Source organism: Mauremys reevesii, linkage group 11 (assembly GCF_016161935.1).
Source record: "Mauremys reevesii isolate NIE-2019 linkage group 11, ASM1616193v1, whole genome shotgun sequence".
Taxonomy (NCBI): domain Eukaryota; kingdom Metazoa; phylum Chordata; order Testudines; family Geoemydidae; genus Mauremys; species Mauremys reevesii.
In genome coordinates this window covers 31,108,958-31,134,396 of record NC_052633.1, presented here as the reverse complement: position 1 = coordinate 31,134,396, position 25,439 = coordinate 31,108,958, and the positions used below count along the sequence as shown (strand labels likewise).

The window sequence follows — 25,439 nt, the reverse complement described above, 5'->3', positions numbered from 1 at the left end:
AGAGCTGCACTGGGGGCGGGGGCAGCCCAGGGAAGAGGACGGGGCCGCGGCGGCGAGCTCCCTTGTCACCTGCAGCTGCCAGTGGCGGGGCTCGACAGAGGCAGCAGAGCCCAGTGCCAGCCCCCTCCTAGAGTGGCGGGGGGGCGGGGGAGGGAGAGGGCAGGAGGGCGGGGCCCCTGAGCCCTGCTCTGGCTGGCTGCCCCGTCCACAAATCCCGGACTAACCAGAGGCTAGACTGGAAAGCGCCCCCCACCCCCGCGTCCCCCAGGTCAGAGCCCTGCCCGTGCCCGGCGGAGAGCAGCGGGGCCGGGAACACTCCCGGGGAGGAAGCCGCTGCTCCCGGGCCAGGGATTTGCTGCAATTGATGCGAAGGGTTCCCAGCCAGCCAGGGCCGGGGGCCGCCTCCTCTGCTTCCACTTCCCCGTCCCCCCGCAGCGCCTGGTTTCCTTCGCTCCTTCTCCTTTACCTGCGCTGCGGCCGCCTGGGTGCCCTGCCCGCCTCCCGCTGCGGCTGGAGAAGCGGGGCCGAGACAATAGCCCGCGGCCGGGGGGAGGGGAGGGGGCTGGGGGTGGCGGGAAGGCGGCGTGTGACAGCTGTACTCCTCTGACAGCTCCCGGGATCAGCCTAGTGGCTCCCTGCCATTGGCTCAGTGCAATGGACCGGCAACGCTGCGCGGTATAACAACACTATGCCTGTGAGAGGCAGCAGCTCAGACTCCTTCGGCAAAGCCACGGAGATGCTGCTGCTGCCGCCGCTGCGCCGCCGCCTCCTCCTGCCCCTCCAGCCAGCGCTGCCCTGAGACCGCGGGAGACTCTGGACCGTGCCCCCGGGCGCCTGCAATTCCTGTGTGTCTCCCCCGCCCCCCAGCCCGCGAGGCGAGCGGGACCGCGCTCCGCCAGGCGGAGGAGTTGGGCGGCTGGGTTAATTGCCGAGATTAGCCGGAGGTGGGTGTACATGCCGGTGGGGCTCTGCTTCCTTCGGGCCCCTCAGCACAGCACCGTCTCTCCGCCCGTCCTGGGGCTGCCTGCGCTGCCAGCACTGGGGTGCATGGACGCGGCGGAGGCGGCGGCTGCCCCATGGAGTGTTACTACATTGTCATCAGCTCCACGCACCTCAGCAATGGGCACTTTCGCAACATCAAGGGAGTTTTCCGAGGGCCCCTCAGCAAGAACGGGAACAAAACTCTGGTAATGTCTCCTTTTCTCCCCCCGCTTCCCAGCAGCGGCTCGACGTGCGGGGTGCTGGGGGGGCGCTGCCATGGATGCAGCACGTGGTAGTGCTGGACAGTTCTAGGTAGCGTGTGGCTGGCGCTTGTGGGGTAATGGGGACCTGGTCCCATCTCCAATGGCGCGGGTGGTTGAATGGCTGTTTCTAGAGCACTGAGACGCCCTTCTTGGGTTAGGAGTTCCCACTACTTTTACATAGTCACTCGGACTCCCCGTGGACAGGACTTTAGCCACCCAAAAGAGTTCCCTGCATGTTCTTTCAGCATTCTCCGATTTGGGGGTCTGTGAATAGGGATCCCAGAAACCCAAACTGGAAAGGGCATGCGGGCTGCATGGGTGGGTGAGGTGTCACTTTCAGTCCTTTAACCTAGGATTGCAGAGTCTTTAACAAGCTGGAAACTTACCTGGTGACACTCCCAGCACACACAGCTCAGTGAAGTGGTGTGGCTCTCCAGTCTGGAATCGAGTATGATAGGTGATTTCATCTATCCCAGATATCTATGCCAATTAGAAAGTCTTTGGTTTTTAGAAAGTAAGGGAAGAGACTGGAAGAAACATTTGGTTGAGGCCTGAACTTCCTGAGAAGGGACAGGCAGTTGTTCAGGAATGACTTCAGAATCAATCTCATTGGTAGTACAGACAGGCTTAAAGGGTTTTAACAGGAACTGCTTAGGAGTCTTGGTTAGATATACTGGAAAGTCTTGGTTCATAGCCTGTGTATTAAGATTATATTTATATAAAATGTGCAGTACTTCATATATTGGTTCAGCATCTCTTCGGGTTCCAGTAGTTTTGTTGACTTGTTTGTGCTCACAGTGTTTTGGTTTCTGGACTTAGTGGATATGAAGCCTTATAGTGTGTGCGGAGATTGGAAGGATGAAGTCCGCGCTTACAAGTGCCACAATGCCCATGACAATATGGGTAATGCAGGAACACTACAATTGAGTGAGTTACTTCATGTAACAGCTCAAGAAAAATGAACCAAAGTATAAGCAGGTGTCTGCAGGATACCACAGAACTGGAAGTGGGACTTTAACAATGTTGTTTATCACTCTCCTCCATCACCTTATTCTAAATTTCCTTTTGTTAAAATGGAACAGCACTTGTTCACGGTATACTTCCCTGGAATGCATGACTTGTATTAACATTTGCTAAAGTTGGCAAGCTTGCAGCTTCTCCCAAACAAAGAGATTAAGACAAGCTTTTGAGCCAAGTCATAAAAATAGTAACTACTACAGGAGTATCTGCAATTGTCTCTGGTTTGTTCCAAACTGAAGGGTTTCTGATGCTGGAAAACTGATGCAAGAGTTATTTCAGTGGTATATACTTTACAGTCTTCTTTATTAGGGAAGTATCCTATTCCTTGAAATTAAACAGATAATGGTAGAATTATTGTGATTGCAAGCAATACACATATTTAGTGGCTATAGCTGCAAAATAAAAAATCCAGTATAGAAATGTTTGACAAATTGAAAATCTGGTACATATATATTGCCTATATTAAACTGGCTATTGAACTATGGGAGGAAAGATGTGTCAGGCAAGATTAATTGATAAAAAGTCTGCTACAACTTTTGAACTGTGTGTTTACGGAGTAATACCTATAATTTATACAACCACAGTTGTACTATAGTCTCTTCTCTTGAATATCCGACAACCTCCTTTTTAATGCTTATGTAATAAAATAGCTTATAAAATCAACAATTCTGTTTATCTTAAATTCAAGTAATTAGTAACTAAAATAATGTTGGAAAGAAAGCATATGTGTTTAATTTAGTAATTTCAAATGAAGTGAATTGCATAGAGTTTCAAACATTTAGTTGTTTTCATTCTGAAAGTAAATGTAAAGTTACACTGATATTTGGCAAGATACATACAAGAGAACTAAGTAACAAATATGCTATTTATTAAATGAATTGCTATTAAAGAATTTAATGTAAAACTTTAAACCTAAACTATCCCTTTTATCATACTCAACTTGGAATATAACTGTAAAATAATTATCCAGTAAAAATGTTCCTAGTTTTTTTAAAAGGAAAATTAAATTCTTGATTTCAGATTCTGTATTCTTCATAATAAATTCCTTAACATATGAAACAAATTACATAAAGTATACATACCCAGAGTGATATTTTCTCTGAGTAATTTCTGGTTAAAATAATATTTAGCTGTGATCTAATCTGGTTTGTGTATATAAGGATTTTTAAAGTTCATTTATATTATTAAGGAATTAAAGTACTATAAATAATAAGGAAAAGCTGCAATAACTCTGCCTCATGCTCTGAACAATAATGTACATTTTACTCAGTTTCTATTTGCAAATCAATCGCTTTGAATATAAACAGACTTCATTAACATGTTTTAATGTTTAATGTAAATGTTTGTTTTAAGGCAAATTCTATATTATGGCCTTGGGAATTTTCATAAGAATACATTGTCTTCTATTGTAGTCTGATGTCTACCCCTCCAATTCCCACCTACCCTCCTTAAATGTGATGGGATGGACATAATCCATTTTTAAAATATAAAGGATACATCCAGTGTAAGCAGAGCTGAAGCATATGCCTTTGTGTTTTGCTCTAAGTCATTCAGTTCATTGTCATTTACACCTCGAACACAAAGGCTCTGGTTGCCAACCCTCCAGGATTATCCTGGAGTTTCCAGGAATTAAAGATTAATCTTTAATTAAAGATTTTGTCATGTAATGAAACCTCTAGGAATATATCCAACCAAAATTGGCAACCCTACCAAAAGCAGATTGTCAAAGTGACGGTTTCCTTGTGAGTTGGGGAGAACACTAAAGCAACTGTTTATATAGTGTTGAATCATTTCTGTGAAAAAGTTGGCATATATTACTTTGCCTATGCCCTGAAGGGATTGATTATAATATTCTTCAAGGAAACAGGAGACTATATTTGCTAAGTTTCAGAGTAGTATTTGCTAAAGTTATCAAAGACATCTCCCAAAAAGCAGGAAAGGGAGGCACACACAACAGAAGGAGTGGGAATGGCTTTTTATCCATAGTTTTATGATATTGAAATAAACAATCTGATTGAGTGGGATGGAAATAACTTACTTATTTTAACCCACCTGCTGAACAGAGTGGAAGGGCCTCAGAACTGCTGCTGGAAGCTGTTTTTATTTTGGAGTAATTTGTTCCACTGGCCAATAGGGGTCACTGCTGAGCAGAATTTCTTCCTGCCTGCCTGCTGCTCTACCTTACCCCTTGCAGATTCATCTGTTTCCTTCTGTACTCTGCTGGACTGCATGGCAGAGTGAGAAGGCTGCCCAGAGAGCTGAGATCACTAGTGACCGTCCCCCCCTGCTCGCTTGGGTGAAAGGGAGAGGCAGAGAGACTACCCTATGGATGTCCACTTTGTGTGGAGCACAGGCAGAAAATCTCCTCAGGGCTTCCTCTGCTCTTCTGGTGGGACAGAAAGGCAAGGTAGAGACTCAGAGCTTCTCTCTGCTTCTGGTTAGGGAGGAGAAGCAGAGGGGCCCTCCAGGGCTTCCTGTGAGGGTTAGATGGGGAGGAGAGATGAGGCTAAGAGTTCCTCTACCCTCAGATAGTAGGGGAGGAAAACCTCACCTCCCAAGTCTCCTCTGATGTGGAGAAGAGACAGAGACACATCCCTTTGAGAGTTTTGGTGGGGAAAGGGGGAAAGTATAGTCCCCACTTTCCTCAGTGAGATGGAGGAAGAAGAAGTTCCTTCTGTGCCCACAGATGTGGAAGAGAATTAAATCAGTTGCTTCCACTGTCACACCTCTGGGTTATAACCTTTCCCCAGCCCCCAGGATATCAGTAACTCATTTTGACAGATATGGCAATTTACCCAATATAATTGAAAAATTGTACTGAATTAAGTTTAAGTAGCTATGGAGTCGATTGTATTAAAAATGCAAAGTTTATGCGTTATTGTGGAATTGTATGCAACTTCTATAAGAGAAGACGTGACCAGCGTAAACCCTGGGAAGTGTTATGATCTTCAGAGGACTATTTGAAATAATTGTGACAGATAAGAACTTATGGGACAAATAAACATAGATGGGTTTCCCAGGAAATCTCTAGGGGGAAGTGTATACTAGTGTACCCACTCTGGTTATGCAAGAACTCAGACTTAAGAAGCTCTGTCCTGAGGAGGGGACTTTTGTCTGCTGATTACTTGTTCCCAGAGTCTCAATATCAAAGACCAAACTGTATAAAGGAAGGACTCATGGGTGCGCTTGTTCTGAGTGAATAGCTATTATAAACTTGTAATCACAGAAAAGCTCTTGGTGAGGCTTGAAGTATTGATCAACTGCCAGTGTCTTTGTTGGAGTTAGGGTGATCTCTGTTAAGCTTATTAGCACATGTTCTTTTATTTTTTTTAATATGTTTTCTCTGTAAAGCTTTCACCTTAAGAATAAACGTGCTTGCTTAGGTAGAGCTGCGTGGTAGCTTCTAACTGTGGGCAATTAGGCTGTTTATAGCCCCTGGCAGGCCTGTTTAGCTGTCTGACTTTCTGGGGAACTCACAGTGTAGGCAAGGAGCTGTACAGCCTGGAAAAACCTTGGTTATTAGAAAGAGAGTCTCTGCCTAAGAGGGCGATGGTTGAGGAGTTGGGAGATGCAGGTGCAATTGCCATGAACTGTGACCCTCATGTTGAGATTTTAGGAGAGGATGATGTGGAAGTGGAAGAGAAAGAAAGAAAGAAAGAAAGAAAGAAAGAAAGAAAGAAAGAAAGAAAGAAAGAAAGAAAGAAAAAGAAGCTGCAGAAAAGAGGGTGTGATGGAGTAAACACTGAGAAGGGATGCAGGGAAAGTCAGAACATGGAGAAAGGGGATGGTAAGAAGGAACTAAGATAAGTTGGAGTGAAAGAAGAATGGATTTAATCAAACCAGAAACTATTATAAAAAATGAAATAGAAAAGGAAGCACCAAGAAAATATGTACAGGGAAAGGTGAGGTGGGGGATGTGAAGGAAGGGATAGTGAAATGAAGAACATAACCAACAGAGACCCAATAGGTTGATTTTTAAATGCAAATATGTTAACATAAAACCTATAGTAATGTTTATGGGTATGTGTATATGACATATATGCATAGGCATCTTTGTATATTCATACTCCTATGAGTGCCTGAGTAATATATTAACATATTTAGAACAATCTAGTTTTGATGAATCTTAGCCTCATTTAGTTTTAATCTGTGCCACTTGCCACTGACATACATTGAAGGTAGGAGTTTGGTGGAAGAGGGACTCAAACTCATTGTCTGGCTATACTGAAAGAAGGACAGGAGACATTTGACATGGGTTTAATCAGGCTGCAACTTTATTATTAGATGTCTGGGACTACCTGGCAGATAAAAGTGTACAGTGCAGGTAACCCCATGTTTATTCCATAATTACCCAGGGTGTTTTTACCAGCTCTCCATCTTTTTCCATCCAGGTCCCTCCAGCACATCCATTGCTGGGACCTCGTTGGAAGGTTCAGGTGGGCTATAATAGTGGGGGTTGGCTCCCTGCCTTACCAGTCATAGGAGTCCCCAACCGCCCTCTGTTCGCTCGTTGACTGAACACTTCTTTTTAAGACCTTTTCCAAGCCATTTATCCCGTCATGGTGTTCCTTTCCGATAGAGTACCGGTGCTGGAAATCTGCCACAGCGAGGCGCCAGCCATTAGCTTGGCTGCCTCCTCCCCAAACCCAGTCAGGTTCCCAGATATCTCCTAATGCTGCCTTTTATATCAGTCAAAAACATGACAGCATCTAAGTCTGAAAGGTGAACCCCATTCTCCCAAAACAATTCTGGTGTCCCATATATTATGCCAGGATGTGAAATTACTGCCCCTCCTAGGGTCCCAAGGAATTTTGGCCACCTCCCTGTTCACATACCTCCTTGCCTTGTCCACCCTGGGGGAGGGGGCAGGAGGCTCATGGCTCCCTGCCAGATCCTGCGTGGAAGCATGTCTGACCATACAATGTTAACTCCTGGGGAAATTTCAAGGATCAGCCTCAAGTCCCTCCTTGCTCTGAGCATTAGTTCCACCCCTTTAAGCATTCCCAAATCGTTTTCCCCAAGGTGTACCACAATTTTATCTGGTGGCCGCTGACTGGTCCGCCTCAGCCTACTCCATGCAAAGGGAGGGTTAAGGCACAGGGCTGCCCCTTTTAAGCCCCTCATTCCCAGGGTGTGAGTCGGCGACCACACAGATCCTTTTGCAGCAGCTTTCACTTCCTCCCCCACCAGCGTCATAAAGCATAGTTCCCTTCATCTGGCCATCCCTCTGAATTACCTCTCCCCCACCACTTAAAGGGTCAGGGGGGTCATTCTTTGGAGCATAGCCTCTAAAATCCTAAAATCTAAATATAGCAAATAAATTGAAAAAAGTTGGGGAGGGAGTCTCTGGACTCTTTGTTAGAGTTTATCCTTCTACACCATACATCCTACCATCTGAAGCATTTGTTTTGGGACTATGTAGAATCTCTTTTTGATATTTATTCTACTGTCTATTACATTATAAACCTGTTCAAATTACTTAAACAGTAGTTAATTTTGAGGTGGAAGAGGAGAATTAATTGATTGTTCTTTGCTGTTTGTGGGGCACAAAAGCTGTCTGAAGAGACAAACTTAAAAATGAAGAAAACCATATATGTGAATGTAATTAATCGAGGAAAAAATGTTTGTTTTGGGCCACCAAAATTTCTTGTTATAAAACACAGTTATGTTTTGAAAGAACCAAAACTTTTGTCCTAATGAACTTGATTCGTAGACCATTCCACTTGAGAAAAGTCAGCTCTACGAAACACAGAAACATAACACATTCATACAAGGAAAACATTTCAGATGCATCTTAAAATATATTCTTTAATTTGTCTTCCTATATTTACTAATTACCCAAATTATTTGTTTAAAACAAGGGCTTAATATTTTATTCACATTTTTTCCTCTTTTTAATCCTTGAATGAAGTCCTAATGTTAAATCACAATTATATTACTAAAATAGACTAATCTCCTAATCATAGTATGAGAGGGGTAGCCGAGTTAGTCTGGATCTGTAAAAGCAGCAAAGAGTTCTGTGGCACCTTATAGACTAACAAACGTATTGGAGCGTGAGCTTTCGTGGGTAAATACCCACTTCATTGGATGCATGATGGAATCATAGAAGATTAGGTTTGGAAGAGACCTCAGGAGGTCATCTAGTCCAAACCCCTGCACAAAGCAGGCCCAACCCCAACTAAATCATCCAGCCAGGGCTTTGTCAAACCGGGCCTTAAAAACCTCTAAGGATGGCGATTCCACCACCTCCCTAAGTAACCCATTCCAGTTCTTCACCACCCTCCTAGTGAAACAGTTTTTTCCTAATATTCAACCTAGACCTCCCCAACTGCAACTCGAGACCATTGCTCCTTGTTCTGTCATCTGCCACCACTGAGAACAGCCTAGCTCCATCCTCTTTGGACCCCCCCTTCAGGTAGTTTAAGGCTGCCATCAAACCCCCCCTCACTCTTCTCTTCTGTAGACAAAATAAGCCCAGTTCCCTCAGCCTCCTCTCGTAAGTCATGTGCCCCAGCCCCCAATCATTTTTGTTGCCCTCTGCTGGACTATCTCAAATTTGCCCACATCCTTTCTATAGTGGGAGGACCAAAACTGGACTCGATACTCCAGATGTGGCCTCCCCAGTGCCAAATAGAGGGGAATAATCACTTCCCTCGATCTGCTGGCAATGCTCCTACTAATGCATCCCAATATGCCTTTAGCCTTCTTGGCAACAAGGGCACCCTGTTGATTCATATGCAGCTTCTCGTCCACTGTAATCCCCAGGTCCTTTTCTGCAGAACTGCTGCTTAGCCAGTCGGTCCCCAGCCTGTAGCAGTGCATGGGATTCTTCCATTCTAAGTGCAGGACTTTGCACTTGTCTTTGCTGAACCTCCTCAGATTTCTTTTGGCCCAACCCTCTAATTTGTCTAGGTCACTCTGGACCTTATCCCTACCCTCCGGGGTATCTGCCTCTCCCCCCAGCTTATTGTCATCCGCAGACTTGCTGAGGGTGCAGTTCATCCCATCATCCAGATCATTAATGATCACAAGAGTTTGATTTCATTCAAGGAGAGGAGAAGCTGGGTTATGAAAGCTCATATTAAAACACAAATAGAAAACAGAAAAATACTAGCCTTTTTTTCTCCCTCTCGAGATGGCTCCAGAATATCAATCCAACTTTAACAGTCAAAGCCCGTCTTTTTTAAACAACAGGTCTGACTTTGATATAACTCATTTTAATGTCAACAATTTTATATAAAAGTGATAACTAAAGCAGACATCCTTTGTTTGGTCATCTGTTCCATATATTACCATTCATTATGTATATAATAATATTTATTTTAAATAAATCCAAAGAAACTTTCTGCTGCCCTCTCTTCAATTTTAATTCATGATCTTTTTGTTTTTTAAGTAATAGATAGCTGTAGGCTGATTCTGCATTCACTTGCCACCATCAGTGACTTTGATGGCATTTTTGCCAGTAATTATTGTTTGCAGGATAGGGTTTGAATTTAGAACCCATTGTAACATCACAGAAGTCCAGTAGAAGTCTTTTAATTGACTTTAGTGATATTTGGATTAGGATCTAATAAAAAAATTGCTACAAACTGTTCACTTTCTTTTTGGATCTTCTAAACTTTCACACAAACACACAAATGCTGACTTAGTAACCTCTTTGCGTGTTCTAGAGGTCAGGTCTAACTACTCTATCTTCACAATTCATATTCCCAAACCGGAGCTGCTCTCTTGCAACTTTTTAATCTCATCAAGGGTTGACAAGTTGTCTATCTGGACAAATAAATCTATTGTTTGGAGTTATGGACAGGTTGATTTGTTAAGCTCTCTCAGAAATGTCCTTCAGAATTGCAAACAATATTTTAAGGGATTTATTCTAGTTACACATGCAATTCCCTACTAGATAAGTGGGAGAATTGACCTTTAAAAGTGGCCCTCCTAGTAGTTGGTCTGCTGATTTACAACTGGAGGGCTAGATCCTTAGCTGATGTAAATCATTTGAGCTCAGTTCATTACAGTAAAGCTAAAATGATTTATAGCACCATTCTAAGACTTCATTAGTCTTTTGTTTTATTTTTACTGTTATGAGATATTTTGCATTATTTTCTAAGTTTCTAATGACCATCTTTAAGGGCCTGTTCCTAATTCCAGTGAAGGCAATGGCAGAAGTCACTGGCCCAGATCTTCAGCTAGTATAAATTGCTACTCCAATTTACACCATTTGAGAGTCTGGCTCATTGATGTCAGTAGGAAGTGGATTGAGTCCTAAAGTCAAAAGTTTTATGGCTTAGGCATCTAAATAAGTGGTCAGATTTCAAAGATACGTAACACATGCAGCTTTCATTAAGGATGGACAACTTATTTAAATACTTTAATATATATTTGAGTGCCCAACTTTTAGTCACTCATTTATGAAAATTTTGGCTTAAGTGTTGACTAAAGCTTAGCTTCTGTGATTATTTTGCTCTCTCATAACAATAAGTATCTTGCACATCTTTAAATGTCTGTCTGTTTACTGAACAAGTCTGTTCTGAATTAAAAAAAATAAATAAACTAAATTGTAAGTCTCCAATTCCCAGGGTCTATTGATGTTTTTATAAAAACTCCATGGGGTTGAAAATAATGATATACTAGTGAATTCTGAAAATGCCATCTGTTGCTCCGGCTGTTTGTTGTCTTTGTCTCTTCTACATTTTTAGAATATTGCTGTTCATAGCTCAACTAAAGTAAATATGTTGTGGTGGACATGAAAACCTATTTTATGATCAATTTTATTACAAATATTTTCAGTTCAGTACATTTAAAAAGTAATTTTTAAAATCACTTTCCTGGAGTTAGCATAGTTCAACAAATAGCCGTGTAAGTGACAAATTTGTTGGAAATGTATTTCAAGCCTCTGAATATATGTATAATACAAACAAGTAACTAAATCTGTCATAATTTTTTGTAATTATTAAAGAAAAAAATCCTGATTGCTTGCCATACAGTGTAGATTCAGTTGTTGAAAATAAAATGAAATAATTAAAAAGTTCACAAAATTTGTGTTCTCTGTCATTATCTACTATAACTAAATGTAATATAATCTACATTTCATATCCTACATTTTGATATTTATTCTAATAACCCATTTCAATTATTAGAGCAAAATTGACTACCTATAGCCTGAATCCTTCAAACATTTACTGCTGCATGTAGTGTTTACTATCGTGAGTAGCCCCATTGTCTTCAAAATAAGACGTGCTTCAAGTTGGAGAATCATGGATACTGACCAGCTAAAGCCTCAATCTAGCAAAGTACTTAAGCATAAGCTTAAGTCCCAGTGACTTCAATTAGACTACTTGGATGCTTAGTTACCCACTCACTTAAGTGCTTTGCTGAATCAGGCCATACTCTTTGTTATACTTACCATTTTCTTCTATGGGACACTTCATGATAGTAAATACTAAATCTTTAGTGCACATCTAAAGAATCAGGTCTTTGATCTGTAGCATGAGTGGATTTTATAATGGCTTAACCAGAATTTTACAGAGTTTGATATACTTTCAAATTGACAACGTCAAGTTGGATGTTTAAATCTGCATTCTTCTGTTGTTTCTAATCCATTGCTTACATCATCTGGACTTTTTAATACCATTTAGTATTTCAATATGCTTAGGTAATCTGGGTTTTAAAAAAATCAAATCTCATCTATATGACAGTTCGTGTGAATGTGCTAACTCAATAAAGTATTAAAATGATGCAAAAATATAATTATCCTACTCAGTTCAGCTCTAATAGCTAATCACACTTACATGTATAATAATTGTAGGAAACCAGTTAGTCATTAAAGAAACATAATGTTTTTATAAAATGAAAATAACAGTTAAGATCTAAAATCTGTTCATGTCTATTTTTAGAATGCTGCCTAAAATCTTTGATAGGAATTTTAGTTATGTGTAATATGTTTCAATGATGTTCATAATTTTTTTTTTTAAAAAGGGCATTTTGAAACTCTTCTAATCCACAGGAGGGTTATAGTATTTTGACTGCATGGGAGGCCGTTTTACTGTGAAACCAATACATTTCTGAATCAACTTGTAGGGATCGCAAGTCTCATACTGTGATTTTAAAGGGCATTTCACTGCTTATTTAATATTGGGACTTTTCTAAACTAAGACTATTGCATATGCTCACCTCCAAATTTATCAGTGAAAAAAAAGTTTTTTAACCATGCCAATTACTTTTGCTATTAAATGCTTAACTTTTACAACATTTTAAAATCTGCATTTACGTATATATCAGACTATGCAACAAGTGCATGAAGCCTGAAACCTAGGGCTTGATTGTCACTTGTGCCAGCTTTGTACCAGTGTAATTCTACTGACTTTTGTAGTTATTCCTAATTTAGGCCTAAATATTGCAAAAACTTAACTTTAAACACATAATCCTGTTGAACTCAATGAGACTGCTCACCTGGTTAATTTAAGCAGGAGTGTAAATTACTGCAAGATTAGAACCATATGCTATAAATGAGAAGAGAATCAGGCCCTTGATTTTTCTAATGCAAATATCAGTTGTGATCTCTCGAGATCGGTGAGATATGATATCTTTAACATAACATTCAAAACTAACGTTTATCAGACTAACTTGAAGATGGCAAATATGCTGAAGAATATGTATCTCCTTGATGACATTCAAAATTAGCTATATCCCGAATTCAGCAGATTTCTGAAGCTATCTTATTTTGCTAAGCTTTCTCAAATCCACATTTAGTTCAGATTGTACTTCTGATATTCTTAATTTTCCTCTAAGTTGGTGGAACATTCCAATTGTATCAGAGTTTTCCTATCCATGTCTATCATTGTTGCAATTGAATAATCAATATTTACTAGTCTAAGGGCCTGATCCAAAGCATGTTAAAGTCCATGGAAGTCTGTTAACTTATGTCAGTGGACTTTGGAAAGTGTAGGAAATAAATGTAGTATCCCTGGTTGTACTAAGTGCTGACCACTGGTAAATGCTGACTTTTTTAATGGCAATCACTGGCTGTGTACACACACACACACACACACACACACATGAGCATTCTATAAAAATCAGAATGATTTATCATTAATGGTACATGTATTCATTGTATAGCATTGTATAAGAAAGTTCTCTTATTTGTAGTATAGATTTTGGAATTGGCGTTGCAAAAAAAATAAGAGTATCATAGTTTCTCATTTGTGAAAATTCTGACTCACCACTGGGAGCGTGGTCGCTTTTTACATTTGAGTCAAATGCAAAGAAGGGGGAGACATAAGGAGGTATCCATATGTGGGCTACTACTACAGGTAACTTTTAGTCACCATTTATATGTTTTCCCCAGAACAGTTTAATGATGGCAGAGCAGATAACTGCTATGCATCCAACACTGACAGGCTGTTATATGATGAGTTGTAACTTAATTGATGTTGTGTCAATAAAACACTGTCACTGGCTGCAAAAAACAAAACCAAAACAAACAAACAAAAACAACAGAAACACATCCCTGTCCTCCCTAAAGCTGTTTCTCAATCCAGCTGAGAAAAATTCTGAGATGACCAGGAACGTGTGAAAGTTCAGAGGCTGGAGGCTTGAATTACTACTACTGAGTTACTTATGTTTTTAATTATTTTCAACTTCAACTTCTTCTTTTACATTTTGTTAAAATGTGTTTACAGCTGTAGCAGACACAAATTCTTTGTGAACCAGCCACTGGAGGGGAATGTGTAATACATACTGAACAATGAGTTTCATTTTCCCCCTGGCCACAGGAATCTCATTCTGATCATCAGAGACTCACAGCACTTCATCTCTCAGATGAACCCCCATTTTTGTATCGTTTAGCTCAGATTTTAGAAGCTCATGTTGTAGGCATCTCTTGTTCAAACCTGGTATTGAATAAAATGATGGTCATACAGAGACAATCCCTTGGCAAAGGGAGACTGCTTGGCATATTCTTCTCCTTTCCCATTCCTTGGAGCAGCTGTTCTTGCAGGGAATTGTGGGTCTTGAGCCTCTTCTTTAGTTAGGTTCTCGCTGGCATACAATGGGTTTGGGCCAATTGCTGTTCAGTTTAAAGCTATTAAAGAACTAATAAGGGACCTGACTTACACAACTTATCCAATCCTGAAAAATGTTTAGGTTCACTATGGGGGACTGACAGAGATTTCTTATTCTCTCCAACCCATTTATCTATCACTATTTTTTGGATGTACAGACAATTTATCATGGAAAAAGCCCTGCCAAATCATGGATTGTTATATTTGGTGGGAGGTGGCATGTCTAAGATCCATTTAAGGATTGTAAGATTGTACTGTCCATAGGTGTCTAAAGAGTTCAATTCTAAATAAGCAGACATATATTTATTTGCATGTCAGAATGTAATGACTCCTTTGGATATGTGTTGAATAATATGTAGTTCTGAAATTATCAAAATACTTTATGTATTTACACAATAGAGCATGGAAATACCCACTATGGTTTATGTCAGCTGTCATGCATTTTCCTAAACATAACTTTGCCATCAACTGAAAATAATGGCAAACTTGTACAAACTGGAAGAATTTATACCACAGGCCCTGAAGACCTCAAAGTATTTATTTCATACTACAAAATCCCATAGGCCCTTGGTTGGGGAGATATAACATTTTGAGCTGATGACGCTTGCTTGTTTGTAAGTTTTACAAACAAGAAGTTGGAGTAATGAAAGGAACCACAAAATATATTGTAAAGCAACATTTAGGGTCATTTTTAATCTGTGATGTGGCTGAGTTATGTCTCCAATAGATGTGCATACAAAGCATTCTGACACTCATTTGCATGTGCAATTCTGCATATTTTTGAATCTGCAGCATAGCTGCCTGTGTTTGAAAATTTAGATCTTTAAATTTAAACTTTACTAAGTAAAAGAACAGAAAGGTCTAGTTAAGCGTTCATCTATACCCTTATCTCATAATTTTACCTAGGTATAGATGGTCAATGGTAAACATTCCAGTACCCAGACTTAATGGGCTTTATTGGGAGTTATATGTGGAAAGTGAGCACTGCATCTGCAATTCCTGAGTTAATTCTGGTGTCACTGATTCTTCAGTAGTTTTTATACCAGCAGTGCACAAATACAGAGAGGAGCTCCTATGGGTAGTAATAAGAATCAAAGGTTCCTTGTAGCCGCACCCACATTAGTCTGTTCCCTTGTCTCTGCCCCAGTGGTGACACACAGATGCATAGTTATCCCTGAAATGATTGTCCTGTCACTAGTGCTTGGGGAATTTGAAGAGTACAACAAGGGTAAAAAAGCTCCCAATTGGCTATATGTGAAAATAGTCAAAAGGCGTGCTTAAGATAAATGCTTAGCAAGGCCTCAATTCTGCAATTAGGTCCTATATCCAAATGGAGGACCATTGATTTTAGTGCACTTCCTGGGGCAGGAGCTGATTGAGCAAAGCTCAATACACTGTCAGGGTCTAAATCTATAAAAGAAAATGCCTCTCTTAAAAAAAACTTCTGACTTCTGTGCCATAGTCACTGTAAAATTCCCAAAGCCCACACCAGTGGAATTCCCACATAATTGCCTACAAAGTGATTCTGGTGCTCACCTCACAACCACTAGCTTCATACAGTGTCTCCACTTTACAAGCCTATAAGCTTTTCAGGTGCTCTGCTGTTTTTTCTCCTGTATCTCCTGTTTGCACAAGTTAAGGTGACCAGACAGCAAATGTGTAAAATCGGGACAGGGGTGGGGGGTAATAGGAGCTTATATAAGAAAAAGAACCAAAAATCTGGACGGTCCCTGTAAAATCAGGACATCTGGTCACCCTAGCACAAGTCTATTCCCATGCAAATATGTTCTGTGAGGTGATCCTCTGTTACACAAAGGCAAACAGATTGCAATTTCCATGGTCTAACATTAAAAGGCATCAAAAAGAAGGCAGCATAAAGGAGACGTGTCTCGCTAGAGGACATCAGCAGAGGGACAGTCATGAAGCATGGCATTATTAGATTCAGTTACTAAGCTCAGTGCCATTGCACAGCTTGGCATTTAGGTTTAGCCTCCTGGTTGTTGTAGTTTATGCAGACAACTTATACCAACTTTATTTAGGCACTAGCTGGCGAATAAGTGCAGTGTAATTTTTGCTAACAATATACCTTTTTCTGGATCAGCCATGTCACTTAGGCCTGGTCCACACTAGGACTTTAATTTGAATTTAGCAGCGTTAATTCAACTTAACCGTGCACCCGTCCACACCAGGAAGCTAATTAGTTCGACCTAGAGGGCTCTTTAGTTCGAATTCTGTACTCCTCCCCGACAAGGGGAGTAGCGCTAAATTCGACATGGCTATGTCGAATTAGGCTAGGTGTGGATGCAAATCGACCTTAGTAGCTCCGGGAGCTATCCCACAGCGCACCACTCTGTTGACGCTCTGGACAGCAGTCCGAGCTTGGATGCTCTGACCAGCCACACAGGAAAAGCCCCGGGGAAATTTGAATTCCTTTTCCTGTCTGGCCAGGTTGAATCTCATTTCCTGTGTGGACGTCGTGGTGAGCTCAGCAGCACTGGCAATGATGCAGAGCTCTCCAGCAGAGGAGTCCAGGGAATCTCAGACTAAAAAGAGGGCCCCAGCATGGACTGACCAGGATGTCTTGGATCTCATTGCTGTGTGGGGCGATGAGTCTGTGCTTTCGGAGCTGCGCTCCAACAAACGGAATGCAAAGACCTATGAGAAGGTCTCCAAAGCCATGGCACTCAGAGGATACAGCCGGGATGCAATGCAGTGCCGCGTGAAAGTCAAGGAGCTGAGACAAGGCTACCAAAAAATCAGAGCGGCAAACGGACGCTCCGGATCCCAGCCCCAGACATGCCGGTTCTACGAGGCACTGCATGCCATTCTCGTTGTGTCTGCCACCACTGCCCCACCAGTGTGCATGGACTCCGATGATGGGATAGTGTCAACGGCCAGTTCCTCGGCGATGTTCGCGGATGGGGAAGATGAGGAAGGAGATGAAGACGGGGGGGCAGTCGACAGCGCTTACAACGCTGATTTTCCAGACAGCCAGGATCTCTTCATCACCCTCACTGAGATCCCCTACCAACCCTCCCCAGCCGTTACCCCAGACCCTGAATCAGGGGAAGGATCAGTCTGTAAGTGCTTTAAACATGTTAACATTTATTTTTAATGGAGCAGGAATAGTTACTAGTTGAAAAGAAGGTCAATATATATGGGGATAGAACAGAAATCCTCTTGGGAGATTTCCGAGAAGCTCTCCTGCAGGTAATCGAAAAGCCTCCGCATGAGGTTCTTGGGGAGAGCTGCCTTATTGGGTGCTCCGTGGTAGCACACTTTTCCGCGCCAGGCTATCATCAGGTACTCCGGGAGCATTGCCTCCACGAGCATGGCAGCATAGGCCCCTGGTTTGTGCTGGCTTTCACACAGCATGCGCTCTTTATCTGCCTCAGTGACCCTCCTCAGGGTGATCTCACTCGGAGACTCCTGCATTTAATTACAGTAATTTGTGTACTATTAATATTGGGAGTGCTTCACTGTTCCTTTGCATAACAATGAGCGTCACTTTACAGCCACGTGGTGGAGGCTGCAGAGTGGCAGCATACAAGGATCTTTCCCAGGGAACAGACGTGAGGGGGTGCAACAGGGGCAGATTTTATGCTTTCAGGATTGCCTGTAGCAAGAGAACAGTGTACATTCACTTTTAAGCAGCCAAAAGTTTTTGGCTTACCATGCCTGGCTGCTCCACGGATTCTGCTGTCCTGCCCCGCTTGTCTGAGCTGCAGTGCAATCCCCCAGGCAATGAAAGCGAATTCCGAAAATTCGAACTTTCCCTGAGTGAGTGCTGTGCATGGTCTTGTTCACAGAGACTGGCTAGACTATATTTCTTCTTTGCAAAAATGTATCTTTATAAGGAAGTCAATCCCTTTTTCCCATCACACAGCTGCAACTGTATCCCGACCTGCTCCAGCATGCCCCTCACAGCAGATTAGGCGGTGCAAGAAAAAGACACAGGACGAGATGTTCGCTGAATTTATGGGCTGCTCCCGAGCCGAGGCGGCCCAGCAGAGCCAGTGGAGGGAGAACCTCTCTCGGCAGCAGTGCTCACACAGCGAACGGGAGGACAGATGGCGTCTGGAGGACCAGCAGGCGACTCAAACGCTGCTTGGACTAATGAGGGAGCAAACGGACACGCTCAGGTGCCTTGTGGATGTTCTGCAGGACCGCAGGCAGGAGGACAGAGCCCCCCTGCAGTGTATCTGCAACCACCATCCCCCGCCACAAAGTCCAATACCCCCCTCACCCAAAATAACAAGAAGGAGGTGTGCCAGGAGCCGTGAAAACTGTCACTGCACCCCAGCAGAGTGCTCAAGTACCAAAAAGCTCTCATTCGCTAAATTCTGAGAAGTCCTTCCCTTCCTGGATCACCCAAGCCCAAATCCCAGTTTCATCCCCTCACTGTGTAGTTGATTATTAAAAATAGTTTGCTGGTCATTACAGTTTCCGTCATGTTTCTTTACAGAAGACTTTGTGTGAAGGGGGGGGGAGAGGGGTGGTAATTGCATAGGACGGTCACCATTACCTGGGTACAGACATGGGGGCAGGATCTACAGCAGGTCACACACACAGTGCGGTCACTAGGCACCCTGGTCAGTCTGGGAGGTGTTTTTTATGTTCTGTGCATAGGCGGCAGGTGCCCTGCTCCAGCTATATTTGGAGCTGGGTCTCTCCCCCGGCCCTGCCTGGATCGGGCCCTGGCCCCCACGGGTCTCCCCCCGCCCCTCCGCGCTGCATACCTGCCTGACAGTAGAGCGGCTCCCCGCAGAAATGCTGTCTGGTGCCCCAGGGTCCTAGCGCCTGCCATACACAAATGGCAAGGCAGGCTGCCCTTACTCTGCCCTTCCACCATAGCTCTGAGCCTCTCCAATGCCCCAAACCCTCAGCCCCAGCCAGAGCCCTCATCCCCCTACACCTCCTCCCCCTTCCCGCACACCCCTCCCCCCTTCCGACGCCCCCACCCCCAGCCCAGAGCCTGCACCCCTCACCCCTTCCTTCACACCCACCTGTAAATGTCCTCCCCCCAGTCTTCCCCCGCCACAAGGCCACATAGCCCCCGCACACAGAGTCCCGAAACGGAGGGATGGCAGGCTTAGTTGAAACAACCAGTCCGGCAGTGCAGACCGCTCTAGGAGCAGGAGCCTGTCATTTCTCGAGTGTAGAAGCGGTCTGTACATCACTGCACACCCTACCCACCATAGTCTGTGTCCCTGTTTCAACCCTTTAACGCAAATTCATTAGTAAAGAAAACATTGTTAATTAACAATATTCCATTAACTTTATTTTTAAACGTGTGTTGGAAGGGGGGATACGTGGTGAACGGGGTATGTAACCGCAAAAGAAAGTCAACAGTAACTGAAAGAGGGGCAGGTTCAGCTTCTCTGTAAAGAACCTGAACAGTCACAGGTTACCCTGCAACCTGAGGAACCTATCTTTCAAAGCCTCCCGGATGCACAGCGCTTCCCGCTGGGCTCTTCTAATTGCACGGGTGTCTGGCTGAGCGTAATCAGCAGCCAGGCGATTTGCCTCAACCTCCCATCCCACCATAAAGGTCTCCCCCTTGCTCTCACAGAGATTGTGGAGCACACAGCAAGCAGCAATAACAATGGGGATATTGGTTTCGCTGAGATCCGAGCGAGTCAGTAAGCTTCGCCATCTCCCCTTGAGACGTCCGAAAGCACACTCCACCACCATTCTGCACTTGCTCAGCCAGTAGTTGAAGAGTTCCTTGTCGCTGTTCAAGGCGCCTGTATATGGCTTCATGAGCCAGGGCATTAGCGGGTAGGCTGGGTCCCCGAGGATCACTATAGGCATCTCCACATCCCCAACAGTTATTTTGTGGTCCGGGAAGAAACTACCTTCCTGCAGGCATCTAAACAGACCAGAGTTCCTGAAAACACACGCATCATGAACCTTGCCCGGCCACCCGACGTTGATGTTGGTAAAGCGTCCCCTATGGTCCACCAGTGCTTGCAGCACCATTGAAAAGTAGCCCTTTCGGTTAATATACTGGCTGGCCTGGTGGGCTGGTCCCAGGATAGGGATGTGAGTGCCATCTATAGCCCCACCGCAGTTTGGGAATCCCATCGCGGCGAAGCCATCTATGACGACCTGGATGTTTCCCAGGGCCACTACCTTCGAGAGCAGGAGCTCAACGATTGCGTGGGCTACTTGCATCACAGCAAGCCCCACGGTAGATTTGCCCACGCCAAAGTGGTTCGCTACTGACCGGTAGCTGTCTGGCGTGGCAAGTTTCCAGAGGGCTATGGCCACTCGCTTCTGCACAGTCAGGGCTGCTCGCATGCGGGTGTCCTTGCGCTTCAGGGCAGGGGACAGCAAGTCACAGAGTTCAAGGAAAGTGCCCTACGCATCCTGAAGTTTCGCAGCCACTGTGATTCATCCCAGACCTGCAGCACTATGCGGTCCCCACCAGTCCGTGCTTGTTTCCCGGGCCCAGAATCGCCGTCCCATAGCATGAACATGACCCATTGCCACCATGATCTCCACGGTGCGGTGTACCGTGCTTTCTGAGAGGTCTTTGCCACTCTGACACTTCATGTCCTCACCGCGCTGCCGGAGCCTCCTCACCCGATTTCTCAGCATCTGACTGTTGAAGAGGTGTACGATAAGGTGCGAGGAGTTGACAACAGCCATAAGTGCAGCGATGATCGCAGCGGGCTCCATGATCGCAGTGGAGTGGAGTGCTGTGGCGTCCACGCTGTCACTAACAGGAAAAGTGCGCGAACTGATTTCCCGCCGGCGGGAGTGATGGTTGAATGCTGACAGTTACCCAAGACCACCCTCGACACAATTTTCCCCCCAGCAGGCATTGGGGGGAAATCCCAGAATTCCAATGGGCAGCGGGGAGTGCGGGAACTGTGGGATAGCTTCCCACAGTGCACTGCTTCCAATTTCGACGCTTGCCCCGTTAGTGTGGACTCACAAAGTCGAATTAGTGTCCTTACTGTGGACACACAAATTCGACTTTGTAAGGTCGATTCTACAAATTCGAATTAACTTATATCGAACGAATCTGGTAGTGTAGACATACCCTTAGAGAGCTTACACCTGAACTCATGGAGCCAGTTTGTGAAACTGCAACTTAAGCCTATTGTGCACAAGAGGAGAATCTCTTCAGACATATAGAAGGGTGCCTTTTGCTGGTGGTAAGGTTTAAAAGTGATTTTACACAGGTACAGTTGGCTGTGTGGGGTGCAACACAATGGATAATCAAATCCACTGTGGATGAATATCTCGCTAGATCAGGATATTCTTGCTCTTGTAGCTAAATTAGATCTTCTGTAGTTTAATAACTGCAGTCAAAATTCCTAAATAGTAAGATCTCTTGTGAAGAATTATTTTTTTAAACAAATAAGCTTTTGTTTGTTTGCTTGTTTCTAAGTGATCTAGTGGTCATGACACGTACCAGACTGACAGCCCCGGAGACCTGTCTTTTATTCACAGAACCAGCACAGCAAAGATAGCCAAAGTACAAGTGTCTCTCTAATGAGTCATCTGTGTGCCTCCACCAGATCTGGAGGGACTACTTCTAAGGGTGAGAAAGGTTGTGTTCTATGCATACCTAGGTGATTCTTGGCTTTTATTTGCTGAGGTTCCAACCAGAGTGCTAGATACTGAAAAATCTATCAACACGAATTAAGCTGGTCATTGAAACATTCACAGTAATTATAACTTGTAATTCATCAGCCTGAAATTAAATAATATTCCCTAAATAAGGAGATTATTTGGATAAAATATTTTGTTAGACCATGTCCATTATACAGTATAGGATTTGTCATAAAATTGAAAAATGGGTAAAGATGTTCATTTTCCAATCTTATAACTGTCCAGCTCTATTTTTCAAAGTCTTAATGTTAGGCAGTTCATAATTTGCAGGTTTACCTTCCATCCTTCTTAGTAAAACTGCCTTTCAGTGGTAAAAGAAAATTAAATGATCTGCAGTTTTTTAATATCATGTTAGGTTAGTTTCGGTTGCTTCTAAATTTATTCTCCACTAATTGCTGTCTGTGCTGCAGAGGAGTGGAAGGGTGAAAATGAAGAATACCCTGTGATGTGTGAACAGTGAATGATCAGGAAGAAGTCTGAACAGCACATTGGTAGCAGTTGCAAAAGAACATTCCTCCTTTTCATTTAGTGTAGTTCAGGAGTAAATTTATCATTATCTGTAAAGGTAGTTACCAGCTTTGATAACAAACTTCTTTAGACCATCAGACTTGTCAGTCACTTGAGTTAATCAGTTCAGATGTCTCATAGCTTCAACTTAAAAGTTATCATTTTGTGTCTAGGAATTTAATATTTTGACTACATATGCTCTTAACACAGTATTAATACAGAGCAGGGAAAGTGAAACTGACAGACTGACATCTTTTAATGAATTAAATTAGAGAAGCCTTAAAATAAAACCTTTGGACATAGTAAATTATTACACCCTAAATGTTTAATGCAAAGTTTTTATATATATGTATTTTTAGTCTTAAAATTATAGCACATAAAGTATTAATTGAGAGAATGATATGTATGAAATGTGACATTACAAATACTGTGGCTTGCTTTCTGGGCTAAAAAATGTAAAGCAAAGAACATATTTTAAATGCTATTGTAAATAACTTCATATTGTGCCACAGATCAGTAGTGCAATATATTAGTTACTGTGGTCTGTAGAAACTTTTTCAAATGCGCTTTTTAATGCTTTTACAGTGATAGGTTGATTGAAATAATGAATTTTGTAACTTCACTTATTAAATCTGCTGTGGAAATTAACAATGCAAATATATATTTCATAAGAATTATTCAAAATAATGTACAAAACTAAGGAAGCTTCTATTTTTATTTGAACAATGAACAGTAACAATTTAGCAGAAAATAGTTCTGACACAATCCAATAACTATTAAAAAGCAGCAATTCATTATACTGCATATTTAATTTAAATTATTATTTTTTTAAACAAATTATGGTAGCTGTCATGGTGGCTTAATATGCTACAAGTTAGTGATGGAATATGTTGCTCAATAGTTCAGGATTTTGCCTTTTTTCATATTGATCTGCCAACAGCAGCTGTAATTTTGGGAACAGTTCTCCCTAGAAGGAAGAAAAATGCAGAGAATATTTGGCTGTTCTTTTGCTGCAGAATTGGCACACTAAATAATATGACAGCCATTTAGCTGTGGGGCAGCCAAAAGTTATATTGCTCCTTCTCTCTCCTCCACACACATTGACTCTGCAGAGCACTTAACAAGGCTTCTGGTAAAAGTCTGCTGTTGAGGTGTGTGGAGGAATGAGGAAAACATTAGCAAACACAGAATGACGATAAACAAATGACAGTTTCAGAGAGAGTCAGCAAACAGACTTAAAGCAGATGACAAAGGTGTTGCAGCAAGTTTAATTTAAAGGGACCCTGCCAAGGTTATCCCAAGTTTCACTGGCATAATAGAGTTTTGCAGCTTATTGAATGGTGCAGAGATAAAGACTTGCTACCAACAGGATTTAAATATGCTAAACAGTTACCCTATGAAAACACCTATGTTTTCTCTGGGGTATAAAGTGTCAAGACAAAATAACTAGGAAGAGTCTACTGATGTGTGCTGATTTTATTGTTATGGTGGCAATTGCTGATGAAGATACAGTGCAGGTAGACTGGAACTGCTGAATGAACAGATTAGAAGTATATGCACAAAACAATTTATGATGAACTCATAACTGATAGGAAACAGACACAGGGTGGTGAAAAGAAGCATTTAAAAATACTTTGTAAAGAACTCAGAGCTGCATAGTATTGACATAGAGTATTAAAACTATAGTTGCTGATTAAACTGTCCCCTCCATGTTCTTCCTGCCCCAAGAACATTACGTCCCTGCTCTTATATAAGTGTGAGGGGCAGCTGGCATAGCTGGCAAAGGAGATGTCTCGCCAGCTTTCCATGAGTGGAAAGTTCCTCTGCACAATGGGAATTCTCCACTGGCTTTCTCTGCCCACTCTAAGGTCACTTTGTTCCACTTAGACTTATACTGTGCAAACTGACCCAAGTTTACCAGCAAATCTATGCCTAACTGTAATTTTTGAAGCTCTGACTCAAAGCATGCTTTGGGGGTGCTCAAAACTGCTCCCTTTGTATATCACTGGGGTATAAATTACCAGAAGGAGGTGGAAAGTCATAGCCCTATGCCCTCTGCCTTGGCACTCAGAGCTTGCCTGACATGGAAAGGAGAGCATCCTGCCAAGGGATGGTGCATGAGCACGCTTCCAGCTGTGCACTCAGGAGATCTGAGAGAGATTTTGTCTTCTGAGGTGGAGGTACATTGTGCCTTTAAGATTGTGTGCTTTTTTCACTACACACTATTCAGGCCTGTTGCTTAATGCAACGATATAGTTCCCTGTAAATTTCTCACTGTTCTTCACTTAACTAGAGTGAAGAGTAAAGAATATTGGATATAGCTTTGGGAGAGAAAAGAAAATTTGGCTTTATCTATTAATTATTTTCTCTGAGATGGGCCAAATTCTGCTCTCAGATGCAAATGGACAGTTCCTATTGAGTTTATTGGGAGCTATGCATGAACATCAAAGGCAGTATTGGGACCAGTTTGTCCAGCAGTCCCCAGAGAAGAATAAAAAATGGTGTAAATTATTTGATGAATTTTGTGTGTAACAGTTTGATGGTTAAAGCTTTTGGATTAATTTTCTAGCATTGTGTGTGGTCTTCTGGCACTGGGTCTCACTATAGGCTCAAACTGACAACCCATACATCAGCCAAGACAGACAAACCTGTGTTGAGGATGTGTCAGGTGCTATAATCCTGGATATATTCCAGACTGATTTGGTAGAGTAAGCAAATCCATATAATAAACTTACAGATACTTGAAAGGTACAGTGCATACTATGAAGGCTGTGGTATGGGGTAAATTATCAAATGGTTGAGGCCTAGGGTCCCTTTGTGGTCTCATTTTATGCAGACAAAATATGCACCTGCATTTTACACCTGCCAAATATAATTACAGGCACAAATCTGCTTTGCAATTCAGACTTCCTCATTTGTGTCCACAGTCAAGTAGTGAGAGGCACATATGCTTGCACTTGAAAAAAGAGACTTTTTACCCTTT

At 42.6% G+C, this 25,439-nt stretch overlaps 1 protein-coding gene across 1 annotated transcript in view; it reads left to right on the top strand.

The window, feature by feature from the left end:
• Positions 1 to 819: 819 nt before the first annotated feature.
• Positions 820 to 25,439, top strand: part of ZNF804A (zinc finger protein 804A) — a 239,253-nt gene continuing 214,633 nt past the window's right edge. The window contains exon 1 of the mRNA XM_039495662.1: positions 820 to 1,187. Within this exon, the coding sequence (XP_039351596.1) occupies positions 1,077 to 1,187 (111 nt within the window). The 5' untranslated portion in view covers positions 820 to 1,076. The remainder of the gene's footprint in view (positions 1,188 to 25,439) is intronic.